The sequence below is a fragment of the Mytilus trossulus genome, chromosome 7 (assembly GCF_036588685.1).
Source record: "Mytilus trossulus isolate FHL-02 chromosome 7, PNRI_Mtr1.1.1.hap1, whole genome shotgun sequence".
In the NCBI taxonomy this organism is placed as follows: Eukaryota; Metazoa; Mollusca; class Bivalvia; order Mytilida; family Mytilidae; genus Mytilus; species Mytilus trossulus.
In genome coordinates, this window is record NC_086379.1 from 59787743 (window position 1) to 59802391 (window position 14649).

Genomic DNA, 14649 nt, shown 5'->3' on the forward strand with positions numbered 1-14649 from the left:
CCAATGTTGAGCGAGTGGTTAGAAAACTATAATTCTATATTGTACAAATTATTCGGCCAATTGAATATTGAAAATTGACAATCAACACTGCTGTCAGTAGGGAATTGTCGTTAAGTACCTACATAACAACTATTATTTCTAATTTATCCTGCACAATTACGACCATTAAGACACTTGATGAACGTTGATAGTGCAGGGATACAGGCGATCCCCTCTTTCTGGTAAATGACATCATAAAGGCGTGTATAGTTGATGAGTTTTCTCCGGTGACGGATGAACTCGAAAGTGGTCTATTACTTTTGGCTTCATAAAAGACTGTAATAATAATATAAATTATTTGGCCGAAAACAATAATCTTTACATACATGTAATTTACAATAATATAAAGAACAATTACTAATACATATACAAATACTAATACTTATTCAGTTAAACTAGAATAATACACATAATGGCGGGCCACAAAAATTAAATATCCGCCACATAAATTACTGATGCAAAATATGCAAAAATAAAATAAAATAGTAATTTTAAACGAAATAAAAAGGGAGGGAGGGTGGGAAATTTGTTTCGATCTGAATACTCTAAAGAATTCTAATGTAATGACTAGGAAAAGGAATTCACTTTAAAACTAAAGGTGGAGTAAACACAAATCAAAATCAGTTATGCGAGAATATCAAATGATCGACCAAAGGGGAGTAACTAGAACATATTTCTCATCGTAATTACTAGTTTTTTTTTGAAAAAAAAAAAAAACCTTAAAAGAAAAGAATGTCATCACTGAAAGTGAAACAAAGGGTTAAATCATTTGATTGACTGATTCGACCCCCAAAAATGATTAGACCTAGAAAAATTCAATTCAATTCCCGTTGTATTAAAACCAGAATTGGTAGCTACGACGTAACCATACAGATACAGATACAGAATTACACGAGTTCGCTTAATCTATTTATATCTATATTTATGTTTAAATCGCTTATATGGTCATCGGACATTGGAGGTCAACTCGATAGTTATAAGATGCCGTCTAGACTAAAATACACATGAAACGAAGTTATCTATTAACGAGACTATGTCCTGTAAATTGTTTATGTTAGACTTTTAATAGTTTTGATAAATGGTTGATATTTTTATGAATCAAATATGAGAATTTTAGTCAATTCGATGAACACGAATTTGACAGCGAGTGCCCGTCTAATTTACACTGAACAAGCATTTTAAAAAGCTTACAGTTTGATGTTGCCGGTATATGGTACATTGTTCTATGCTATTCCTTGGTAATAGGGTAAATTATGTACGACCGATTTACGTTAACAGGGGAAAATGACATTGGAAATGAAATTTAATGTGACAAATTAAACAAGATGACTCGGTTAACTGTTCCTCTTTTTGCTGCGAAGAGACCTCTTAAAAAATTCACCAACTACTTGCCTAAACATCCATACAAAATATTGCTTCCACCAGTTCTGAAGAACAACGTTCAGAACGTTGTACTCTCGGATCCACAAGGTTAGTAGGCATGCATAATTTTATACGGTATACGAGGATTAAACGGCTTTTTGTTGGTATGCGGTCTAATGTATAATACCGATTATGCTACAGTACTGAAAGACACGAGTTCAAGACTGATTCAGGACGCTGAACATTCTAGTACACAAGTACGGTCTCACTAATTAGCGACAACAAGAATGTTAGCCACAACAAGCGTCAACAAGCGACAAGAAGCGACAATAAGAATTATTTTAGCGACAACAAGAATTATTTTAGCGACAACAAGCGACAAGAAACTATTTAGCGACAATAAAACATATTTTTTTTAATTAAAATTAATTATTGCAATAAATATTAAAAAAATATGCAAAAGAAAATAATTTTAGCGACAAGAAAGTTAAAATTGATAGAAAAAAAATGAAACATTATTTACATATTTATTTCATCATCTATTATGCATAACAGCCAGTATTACATTTAATTATTGTATTATGAGATTACTTTTCCTTGTGTTTTAGAACATATTACATGTAATTATCTTATAATTTGTTTTTTAAAACTCTGTTCGTGCAATATATATATTAAGCTCGCAAAATGAATTATTTGTGCATCATTGTCCTGAAAATATTGACACAAATTGTGAAATACAAAGAACTGAAATCAAACAAGAGGAAAAGAAAATTGAAATGTTAATGTTTTCATCTTTTTATTTGTTTATTGCCTCATTAAACGATGTTTATGCATATTGATTGAAGATGAAAGGAAATTAATGACAATCTTGAGTTTTCAACAGGTCACTGGTGTTCACAATTTACAATGATTGTATATTCTGGCACGTGTAATTGTATAGTCTGACGCGTGTACAAAGTTGAAGGTGTTAATTGGATGTTATTGCAGCAATAAAACAGGGGACATGCGCGTCGTTAATCTCAGATCCTCTCATTTGATGTTCCACATTGTGTGTACTGTTATTACCGTAGGGTGAAGCCACATCTTATGTTGTTCCTATCAAAAACAATGAGTTATACTGTTAGAAAGGAAAAAAATATTTCATGTTTTTGTTTCAATAAATCCTTCAAAGGAAAATTGACCTTTTTTTGTTTTTGTTTCAATTTTATAGAGTGTACACTTCCTTTGCTCTACCAAGCTGACTGAAGCCATTCAACTTTGATGTTTAGTATAAAGTAAATTGTCAGCATTTCAGTATTATTCTCTCAAAAGTACGTTTATTCATACTTTGACTTTGATGAAAACAGATACATCCATTATCTTATACATATTCTTCATACATATATTTAGAAATAAAAAAAAAAAGCTCAATCTCTTTCTTCTTCACAAATGTTTAATTTCTTCATCTACCAATATACTAATATAAACTTCACAATCTCTTTCTTTCTCACAAATGTTTCATTTCTTTGTCTATCTATATAATAAAACATTTTAATTAGACATATCTGCTCGTAAATAAAAAAAAACCCATTACATACAAATTTATTTATATTTAATATCTAATATTTAATAAAAAAAAATGTTTTCTTGTCGCTAAATAGTCTTCTTGTCGCTTGTTGTCGCTAAAATAATTCTTGTTGTCGCTTGTTGACGCTTGTTGTCACTTCTTGATGCTTGTTGTCGCTAATTAGTGAGACCCCACAAGTATGATCATTTCTCTAACTCCCGGAGTTACAATGTATTAGGTTAATTATCGATGCATGATGCAACATCTATACTGTGAATTATTTCTAGTATTTATATTTTATTATATCAAATATTTGACTAGATGTCAATTTAACCAGGTGTTGATTTTACTTTTTCTATGGGTGCAGATTTGACCAGGTGCCAAATTAACTTGTACCCAAAAAGATGTATTGGGGTAGGACTAAATAGTCCATACTTTGTTTTAAGGGGCACTAGCTGTCAAATTTATGTTAACCAATTTGCCTTAGATTCTCATCAATGTAAATCATTTATTCAAATTATAAAAAAGTCAAAAAATAAACAATTTACAGGGCATGGGCTCAATAAAATGTAGCTTTGGTTTGTGTGATTAACTATTTAGATGACCATGAAAACAACTAATGGTCACATAACATAATATAAACACAAACATAAATATAAAAAGATACGCAGACCTCTCCCAAATGGATTTTTATATGTCTGTTTGATTTCAATTTTAAGGTTAAAAGAATATAAAGTTAATTTTCATTTTACCTGTATAAGAATGATTAATTGATGCTGAACATGCTGAAAGAAATGAAAAAAAAGTAAACTTCCCTGATACTGATTGGCAATATTTTTGAAGGTCCTTTTAAAAGTACATGTACATTTGTATGTTAATGTTATTTAAACAAACCTGAACTAACCTTTCTACCAATTAAGCTTCCTTCCTGAGCACATACAGGACATAATAACATTTTTGGTAAATAATAGCCCATTTACATTGCAGCAGCATGAATTCAAAATTTTAAAGTTTTAGCAAAAATATTGAAAGGCACATACATGACATATACATGATATATGTTAAAATCTATTGATAAACTTTATCAGAAATTTTAACATTAAGTTGTAAGAGTGATCCCCTGAATTCCCTTATCTTTTGGTGTATTAATATCATTTACAATTGGGTAAGCACACAGGTACATGTAAGAGGAGATAGCAGTATAGCTTTTTATGTCGGTATATCATTCATGATAATCATGATAATAGATGAATACATTTTGCAAGTTCAAAGAGCAGTTCTTGCAATGTTAGGCTGAAATCAAGAAAAAAGTTTATACATGTATTTAAAGATATATATCATATAAAAAGAAATATCTTTTTATGTTTCAGGTAAACAATGTCTAGGACCAATGTCAGAATTAATGCAGTGTTGGAAAAATAACGACTTTGCAGTTGACAAATGTGTAAAAGAAAATAATGTTCTTCAAGACTGTATGAAAAAGGCTGCAGTAAGTAACATGTAATAAATATCTTACATTGTAAGTTAATGTTAAAGGATATAGATTGCACTCTGTAAATACAGCTGTTTCACAAGCCATGCCTCTTTTAACATTGTTTCAGGAGATACAGCCAGCGTTTTCCCTAGGTCAATTATTTTTTTCGACACCTCTTTCGCCAAAACAATATATTTTTCGCCACTTTATAATTTTTTTCGCCAAGTAACACAAATATATTTTTCTTTTAAAATTCTCCCCCCCCCCCTAAATAAAAAGCGGTTTTTAAAACAAAAGGAAGCATCTTATCACTTGGAATTGATCACTCTTGTAAGGTGTAGTCATTACATTGAAGGGTTACTCTCATGCCAACCTTTTGAATAGATTTCTTCATAACAGTTTTCTTTTCTAGACCATATGCTTGCAACACGTGTGTAACTGAAACGACTTTGTAGTACCCACTCAAATCAATGATCTATATGAAAGTTAAATCATAAAGTTTTAAATCAGAGACCTTTCTTGCTTTTGAACATTTTTCGTCATAACAACAATTTTCTTTTCTTGACTATTATTAAAAGTAGGAGAGGAAGCGTAAAACTTTAGCTTCAAACACTTGCGTCGCAAAATGGTTAATAAATCCCTTTTGTGACATGTGAGAGAAGCCATTTAACCATATCATTTTGTTATATCATGCAATCAACACCTTTATTAATTAGTCCTTTGATGTCGATAGCTATGAATGCAATCAGCTGATATTGATTTTCTGTCAAAATCTTAATGAGTTCAAGGTGAATTCCGAGTATTGTCTGATTGGTAAAGTCAGAGAAACCGGAAAAAAGTAAATAAACAAGATGACTGAAAATAAATCGTTATATATATTTCTTTCGACAATGACGAATTTTAATCGCCACAATTATTATTTTTTGCAAATTGCGAAAAATGGCGACTGCCAGCGGAAACCCTGAGGAGATATATGATATTCCTAGATATGTTAAATTTGTTTAAAACCAATTGGTTCCCAGATATGATCTCTGTGTTTCATTTCATAATGGCATTACATGGGAATTTTATATATACCAGTATAGAAAACCATGGTAGTGCCTGAAATTTAATAATTAGGAGGTCCAACATTGGAGGTTGGAGTTGTATAGAATTTTAATATAAGTTTATACTCTTATAGAAGTTCAGGGCATATAATTGTTGAAAATATCCTGCACAACTTTATATTTTGACCTTTGATTTAAATAGTAGTGGCTAGTGCATATATCTAATTTTCACGAAACTTCGTAGTGAAAGTGGCACAGTTTTAGCTGCTTTTGGGAAGTACAGTGAAGTTGCATTGTCTATATTTACAAAATTGCAAATATCCATATTCATCTGTAATGGTTATGAAATAAACCATACAAGATACTTTTGTATGATACTAAACCCCTAATGGGAAGGATTGTGCCTGATGTTCATATGATGAAATCATAATCTTTCAGTCAGTTTAATTGAAGTCTGGAGCTGGCATGTCAGTTAACTGCTAGTAGTCTGTTGTTATTTATGTATTATTGTCATTTTGTTTATTTTCTTTGGTTACATCTTCTGACATCAGACTTGGACTTCTCTTGAACTGAATTTTAATGTGCGTATTGTTATGCGTTTTCTTTTCTACATTGGTTAGAGGTACATGTATAGGGGGAGGGTTGAGATCTCACAAACATGTTTAACCCCGCCGCATTGTTGCGCCTGTCCCAAGTCAGGAGCCTCTGGCCTTTGTTAGTCTTGTATTATTTTAATTTTAGTTTCTTGTGTACAATTTGGAAATTAGTATGGTGTTCATTATCACTGAACTAGTATATATTTGTTTAGGGGCCAGCTGAAGGACGCCTCCGGGTGCGGGAATTTCTCGCTACATTGAAGACCAGTTGGTGACCTTCTGCTGTTGTTTTTTTATTTGGTCGGGTTATTGTCTCTTTGACACATTCCCCATTTCCATTCTCAATTTTAAGGTTAAGTTTAAATGAAATATTTACCAAAAAATTTTGAAAGGAGTTCAGAATATTAAATCCTACAAATTATAGCACTTTCTAAGTATTTTGTAACATCTTGGGATTTTCCCAAGGCTCTGCATTATAAAATTGACTTAAAAACCTCTATAATTATCAATATACATCTTTTATGACGAAGTCCACGTCTGGTCAAGTAGTTTAAGATTCTTGTTATTTCTGATGCAGTTTTTTTTCAGGCACTTGTCGCAGAAATATTTTCATATATATACACCTTAACATAATGTATGACATTTTTACACAAGGTACTTTCAAATTGTAAGTTAATTCTCATTTTTGAAAAATTTGGTTGCGAACTTCTGTTATCATGGTTATATTTCTATTTTAATTACTGTAATGATTTTTGAGTTATTTCCCTTTATAAATACTAGTATATTGAAAATGGCTTAATTTGCTGTATATTTACAAGCCAGGACATATGTGTCCCTGGACATATAATTTTTATTCTTCTTTTATTCAATATAGTGAAAGTTGCACTGAATTGTGCTGTCCAATATGTATACCCCTGGAAAACTCACATTCAATTTATCATATAATACTGTAAGGCAGTTCATCATGCATGTGATGATCATGCCATGGAAGCGATGCCACATCTGCTTCAGTAATGATTTCTATTACATGTTCTTCTGTGTGTCATTTGGTCTCTGGTGGAGGGTTGTCTCAATGAAAATCATACCACTTGTTTAAAGTTTATTTTGTCATATATTATTGGTCAGTAACTGTTACTTGTGAACTAATTAATGACCTTGGAGAGTTATATGGTTGTTACTCTGTTAGAGCTCTTTGGTTGTATATTGTTAGTGCATATTGAGTTATACAATATATTTGTCATATTCAAGGTACACCTACAACTCTATGGCTGTACGTAAAGTCGTAAAAGTATAAGTACTGTAAGGAGCTAAGACAACCCTTTATATAAAGTTCCTCGTCTTTGTTGCCTTCCCATGCCTTGTAAGGTTAGATAGGTAGCTATGTAGGTAGGGATTTAATTTAATTTTTTGGCCAATTAGCTTATTGGCCAACACAAGTTTAAAGTTCCTGGTCTTTGCTGCCTTCCCATGCCTTGTAAGGTTAGATAGGTAGCTATGTAGGTAGGGATTTAATTTTATATTTTGGACAATTAGCTAATTGGCCAACATAAGTTACATGTTTTACAAATGTTTTAGACAAGAAAACGACAAAGGAGCAGGAAAAAAATCTTAGAAAAAAACCTGATTCTTTTTAGAGGTAGGCTGCTTCTTAGATAGGTAGGAAGGCAACCCCTTACAATTTAATTTAGTAGCTGTATATTCATTCACGATGAATCTGGATCATCATGGCTGTACATTCAATTAACATCAAGACATCTGTTTAAGTGTACATTGTACTATCAATGATTTTATTGCTGTTCATTCAAAGTAAATCAGAAGCTCTGTTGCTGTAATTACAAGCATGACAATACCTGGAAATATTACAGTAACAGTAAATCTTGATTCTATGGCTCTTCATTGAAGATGCACTATAGTTTTGTGGCTGTCAAATTTAGGTTCACCAGCTGCTCTCTTGGTGTTAAGTTTAAGTACATTTTGAGTTTCATAGGTGTATATCTACTCTTTGTATAAAAAGTAAAAACACAAAAATACTGAACTCCGAGGAAAATTCAAAAAGGAAAATCCAAAATCAAAAGGCAAAATCAAAAGTCCAAATACATCAAAGGAATAGATAACAACTGTCATATGCTGTATCATTTTACAACATTCATGTACAGACCATGTAAGCCTATTAAGTATTTAAATTTTTATTGTGATTACATAAGTAGTACTAGGTGTTGAAAGATTATCAATCAACAAAGCATTTATGTCTTACCCGTATTTGTACCAATGTTATACAATATCTACGTCTGAGTTATAGATGTGTTTGCATCCCTTGACAAGTTCTCATACCAGCATGACCTGTCTAGTGTTTGTCAATGTATACTTTATTGTGTATATTACTTGAGGTTCAGGACTCTGTAACAATGTGCATTGTGTAGGTTGGCAGCAATAAAAGATCTGGGATTAGTACCAGTTTTCAGCATCTGTCTGTTTATACACAATATATATGAGAGTTTCCCAGGTTATTCATATTTACCTGACTATATAAGCTGCCACCAGATGTGCATGAAATAGAATTTATTGAAAACAAGGACATAATACATGTATAATATACACAAGACAACAAGTTGATGAATAAAAGCTGCACGTTTGGCATTTTCTTTTCTGTAGAGTTAAGTACCATTATATTTTCCCAAATGAAATGTATCAATAGAAAGGTAATTTTCACCAGATGGAGCATCTCATAAATTTGGAGACTGAATAGAAGTTCAGGTGCTTAATGAAGTAGTGGTAAACCCTGTTAAATAAACCAAATAATGTGTGCTTTGTAAAATCTCAATCAGACACTTCAAATTTGGCAGTTTAATTCAATTCCTTACCCAAAACAGTATAAATTTAAGGATGAAAAGTGCAGACATCTGTTTTTATAAATAGACATGAAGTAGATGTAAGTGATTTTAAAATCCGTAAAATATATGTTTTGTCATAACACCTAATTAAAAGGATTGAAGTCAAAACTTTTTAAATTTGAATGATATTTTAGAATACTTGATGAACAAAATATGTTTAACACCATGTACTTAGACCAAGGAAGACCACCATGGTTTAAAAGTCTTTGTCCTGTGGAAAATTAAGTGGAAAGTTATCCATTAAATAGGATACTGCTGTCTCATTCATTGTGAGACAACAAATTACATCTGAGGGTCTTAATGTGCCTTAAATCCTTATGTGTGAAATCTCTACGAGCGACAGTATTTATGATATTTATTAGTTATGTCCCTTTGAACATATATATTTTATCTTCGAAACAGAATCATTGGAACTATTACAATTCTTCTTTGATATACTGTTTTCTGCCTTTTTCTCAGAACCTCTGTTTGGAGAATACTAATCCTTTCTTTGGTAGTTTGGGACTTTGTTGTTGCTGAATGGGAAGTAGAAATTTATTTTGTTAAAAGGGCAATTTCTACCACTGAAGTTTTGTTCTTTTTCCTTTTAATGTTTTTACAAATATGCAAAATGAAAGTTGTGTTTTTCCATTTTTTTGCAATATTTTACAGCTCCAAAGTAGAAAAATAGGTATCTTGTTTTTGAATTTTGTCATGTATAAGAATGGTAGATAAGACAGTTTTGCCGAAATTTTTTGAATGATGGTATCTAATGAGTAACGAGTAATTTCTTTTATATGTTACTTTAAGTAGCATCAAAAGTTAAACACATTCAGCCTTCAATTAGTTCTATATTGCTTATCAATTAAAATCTTCTCCACAAAGTCACCCAAACACTCATTGATACCCTTAAAGAAATCTTGCTGAGGAGTTTTCATGCCATGCAGGTGTGCTTCAATTTTCTTGACTTAATTCAGTCAAAGTCCTGTGTATGAATATGTACTGGGTGTTTCGACTTGTCAATTCAATGGCCAAGATGTTGATTTTGTAATTCTCATGTCAGGGCTGTATTTGTTTGTTATACACTTGTGTTTATTCATTTATTTATTTTTATTTGCTAACACCTGTGAATTTAAAAAGTCATTGATACCCCAGTGCCTTTTGTTCACTTTGAATGAGGCCAAATTTGTGGGGTGGAGTAGCGACTTAATAGCTGAATTGAAAAATGGAATTAGAATGTTAAAAGTCAGTTATCAATATACCCCAAAAGCCCTTGGCAGTTAATTCACTTCTTGATTTCATTAATAATTTATTATATAATATTTTGATTGATACCTGTCAAAATCAAAGGGTTATTATTATTATACATTTACAGGGAAATCCAGTCGTATTAAAAATAAATAATTTAATTCAGATTTAAAATTGAATAATCTAATAGTTACTAATTTAATGCCAAAACAAGGTTTATGAAAATCTGTTAACTTGAAAAAAAATAAGTGGTAGTTATAATAAGGGATTTTACAACAATATTGAATAATTCCTACAATTAAGTTTTCCTTAAAAATGATTATAATTTTCCTTATTGGCCCCTGGTGTCAAGAACTGAATTTGTTACTTATTTTCCAGCCCACTTTTGAATATATATGATGTAAATAACAGGCTACTATAGTATTATATCTTCTGAAATTAATGCAGATCATGTCGTATTAACACCTGTGTCCACAATCAGACACCAGAAAAAAATACAGGGTTCAGGGTTTAGTTATACCTGAAACCCTTGTACTTTAGAACTGTATTGCATTGGATATTGCTTTGTAAGTTGGTATGTCCTAGGTAGTCTTAATTAGATATATTTCATTGTTTGTACTTATTTGTAGTTGATATATATCTCACAAGACACTTGGTCAATATCTCTTATTGTAACAATTTCTTTCTGTATTTACTGTGCGTATCCAAAAAACTAATTATAGCTCTTTAACAATACCTGGGTCAAAACACATTTTTTAAAGTTTCAGTACAAATTAACATCTTCAAACTGATCAACTTGTAAAAAAAAATAACCAATGTTATTGCTAGAGTTACTATGTAAAGCAGGTGCAGTGAAAGGAAAATTATTTTTACCACCCATTTTCACTGATAGATCTGTTTCATATGAAATATGGAAAAACCTTATTATTCGTATGTAATTATAAACACACTAGTTTTAAAAATAGCTTGTGTAGATGTATTATGAATTATTTTGACAATGCATTACAAAATATACTTCTACAATGAACATGATGAAATAAAACCATGGTTTAAAAAAATACTTCACTTATTTTTTTCCACCAATTAAAAGTAGAAATACAGTAGTCATATAAAGCTATGATTATTACTAGTGAATACAAAATAACACCAACCAACTGCCATCAAGCTGACTATAAGCTCTTCTAACATTCCCCAAGTTAGCTCACAGTACCAAACTGTCAATAGTGTTGTTGAAAAAGGATAAAATATATTTCATCACTTTCACCAGGGATATTATTAGTGATTTTGAGTTTGAAATGGAAGACAGGAAATAAAAATATGTAATAAAAAAATTAAGATAAATGAACAGAAGAAAATAAATATGATTTTAATAGATTGTATAAAAAAAAGGTGTGGTATGATTGCCAATGAGAGATCTCTCCACAAGAGATCAACATGACGCAGAAATTAATAATTATAGGTCACAGGCAATTTCATTTTGAGTATTGACAGAAAAAAGAAAAAAGTACATCGATTTCCAAACTTTAACTGAAATACTACCAACAGTAAAGCTGTGAAATATCATCGAGATTTATACAAATTAAACAGCTTGATTCTGCATATCCTGTATTATACATGTGTATATTCTAATATTTTTAAGTAGCTATGCATAGCTCTGTTGAATAACATATTATTCTTATTAACAAATGTATATGTGCTATTAAAAACAAATGTTAATGTGTAATTGTTGGTCATACCATACCTCTTACTTGATACTAGCCTTGACATACATATACACAAAAAGTTACGTACAAATTGTATTATTTTAATTTCATTCATACAAACATTTGAAATGCTCCTTACTTAATTTAGGTTGATGTCCTTAGAAAAAGTATATTTTTGTTTTAGATTGAGGACCAGAAAATAAAAGAAAAAATTGCCACAGGAAAAGAGAAAGTATTAGGCAGATACAATAATGCTGCTGTAAACAAAATGTTGAGGAAGTTTCCACAGCCACCTCACTCAATCAAACCAAAATAAGGTAAATATGTCATGTCTTCTAAGTTCTAAAGTACATCACTGTAGGTCTAACCAAAACCAAAATAAGGTGAATATGTCATGTCTTCTAAGTTCCAAAGTACATCACTGTAGGTCTGATCAAATTCTGACAATCAAACCAAAATAAGGTAAATATGTCATGTCTTCTAAGTTCCAAAGTACATCACTGTAGGTCTGATCAAATACTGACAATGAAACCAAAATAAGGTAAATATGTCATGTATTCTAAGTTCAAAGTATATAGCATTTGGTCTGATAAAAAACTGAAAATTAAACCAAAATAAGGTAAATATTTCATGTATTCTAAGTTCCAAAGTACATCACTGTATATTTGAGCAAAAACTGACAATCAAACCTAAATAAGGTAAATATGTCATGTTTTCAAGTTCCAAAGTACATCACTGTAGGTCTGATCAAAAAATGACATTCAAACCAAAATAAGGTAAATATGTAATGTCTTCTAAGTTCCGTCACTGTAGGTCTGATCAAAAACTGAAAATCAAACCAAAATAAGGTAAATATGTCATATCTCCTAAGTTCCAAAGTACACCACTGTAGGTCTGATCAAAATCTGACAATTAAAACCAAAATTAGGTAAATATGTCATGTATTCTAAGTTCCGTCACTGTAGGTCTGATCAAAATCTGACAATCAAACCAAAATAAGGTAAATATGTCATGTCTTCTAAGTTCCAAAGTACACCACTGTAGGTCTGATCAAAATCTGACAATTAAAACCAAAATTAGGTAAATATGTCATGTATTCTAAGTTCCGTCACTGTAGGTCTGATCAAAATCTGACAATCAAACCAAAATAAGGTAAATATGTCATGTCTTCTAAGTTCCAAAGTACACCACTGTAGGTCTGATCAAAATCTGACAATTAAAACCAAAATTAGGTAAATATGTCATGTATTCTAAGTTCCGTCACTGTAGGTCTGATCAAAATCTGACAATCAAACCAAAATAAGGTAAATATGTCATGTCTTCTAAGTTCCAAAGTACATCACTGTAGGTCTGATAAAAAACAAAATAAGGTAAATATGTCATGTCTTCTAAGTTCCAAAGTACATTGTTGTAGGTGTGATTAAACCAAAATAAGGTTACTATGTCATGTCTTCTAACTTCCAAAGTACATCACTGTAAGTTCGATGAAACCAAAATAAAATTATACATGAATATCGTCATGAATATGATTATATTTATTTAGAAATATTAGTCTGGCAAAAATTGACAAACTTTCTTTAAGTCAAACTTTCAAAAAGATATGTATGTAATTATAAGTAGGACTTTGATCTGAAAATTAACTCCAAAGCTGAAGTATTTTTTTGGTCATTAAGTGTGATGGTGGCATTGTGATACTATCTTGTTGGTAATTACTCTGAAGAACAATGGTGGTTAAACTGAAGTGTTATGGGTTACATATACAATATTTTTAGGTAATAAGATATTTAGATGCCTAGTTTCACAAAATATACATCTTTTCAATAATGTGACATGGAGAAGGAGGTTTCTTCTTCAAACATTTTAACAAATACTGTTTGCTTAAACATGATTTATATTATTATTAATCAGACTTCTATGTATGCTACTGCGATCATCAAAATCTGTATATTTAATGCATTGCTACATGATTCTTTGAATATTCACATGATACATGTATAACACTCTAATGATTTCAATGGATTTTGTTGGTATCATTAAAATAATAATTCAATGGATCAAATTAGACCTTTTTCTATAATGTAGCATCAACAGTTTACATCTTATTAGTTCTTTTTCTTTATTTTCAGATCTCTGGTACAATTCACCAGTATGTATGGTTGATATTTGAAGTTGTGAGAAAGGTTTTAACAGTTGAACATGTGATACATTGGACAAGATTGTGTTAGACTGGCTAATGAATGGTCTGATATGTATAAATGGAGATACCAATAGATCTTTCATTTACTTATTTGCCACATAAATATTAAAATTATCACTGCATTGCTTGCATTGCCTGCACTTGCTTCTCACTTACTATCTTTCACTAGGTTTGAGCTAAATGTTTCCAAAAATCACAAAAATACTGAACACCAAGGAAAATTAAAAATGGAAAGTTCCTAAGGAAATGGCAAAATAAAAAGCTCAAACACAAATTCCATTATATTGATCAAACTGCAATCATGCTAAACCAATTTCCAAATAGGTATGGTGAAATGACAAAGCTTTCTGGAAAAGCACAGTAAAACAATTATGCTATTGTGCTTATAGCAAATTTGAAAGCCCAAGTTGACACAAGAAGGTTCAAGCTTATCAATTAAGGTCCATTCGTTATGCATCCTAATAAGCATTTGAATATTTTGGCTAAGTGTAAGTGGTGAAGGTTATTATAGAAACATTTATTGTTCACACGGAAATCATAGCATATACCCTCTTTAAATAAAGAACCA

The 14649-nt window shown here is 30.9% G+C and overlaps 1 protein-coding gene across 1 annotated transcript; it reads left to right on the forward strand.

The window, feature by feature from the left end:
• Positions 1 to 1274: 1274 nt before the first annotated feature.
• LOC134727182 (small ribosomal subunit protein mS37-like) lies at positions 1275 to 14221 on the forward strand. The gene is made up of 4 exons (XM_063591560.1): positions 1275 to 1509; positions 4318 to 4436; positions 12069 to 12201; positions 14011 to 14221. The coding sequence occupies exons 1-3, from the start codon at positions 1365 to 1367 to the stop codon at positions 12198 to 12200; spliced, it is 396 nt and encodes a 131-aa protein (XP_063447630.1). The 5' UTR covers positions 1275 to 1364; the 3' UTR covers position 12201; positions 14011 to 14221.
• The last annotated feature ends 428 nt before the right edge of the window (positions 14222 to 14649 follow it).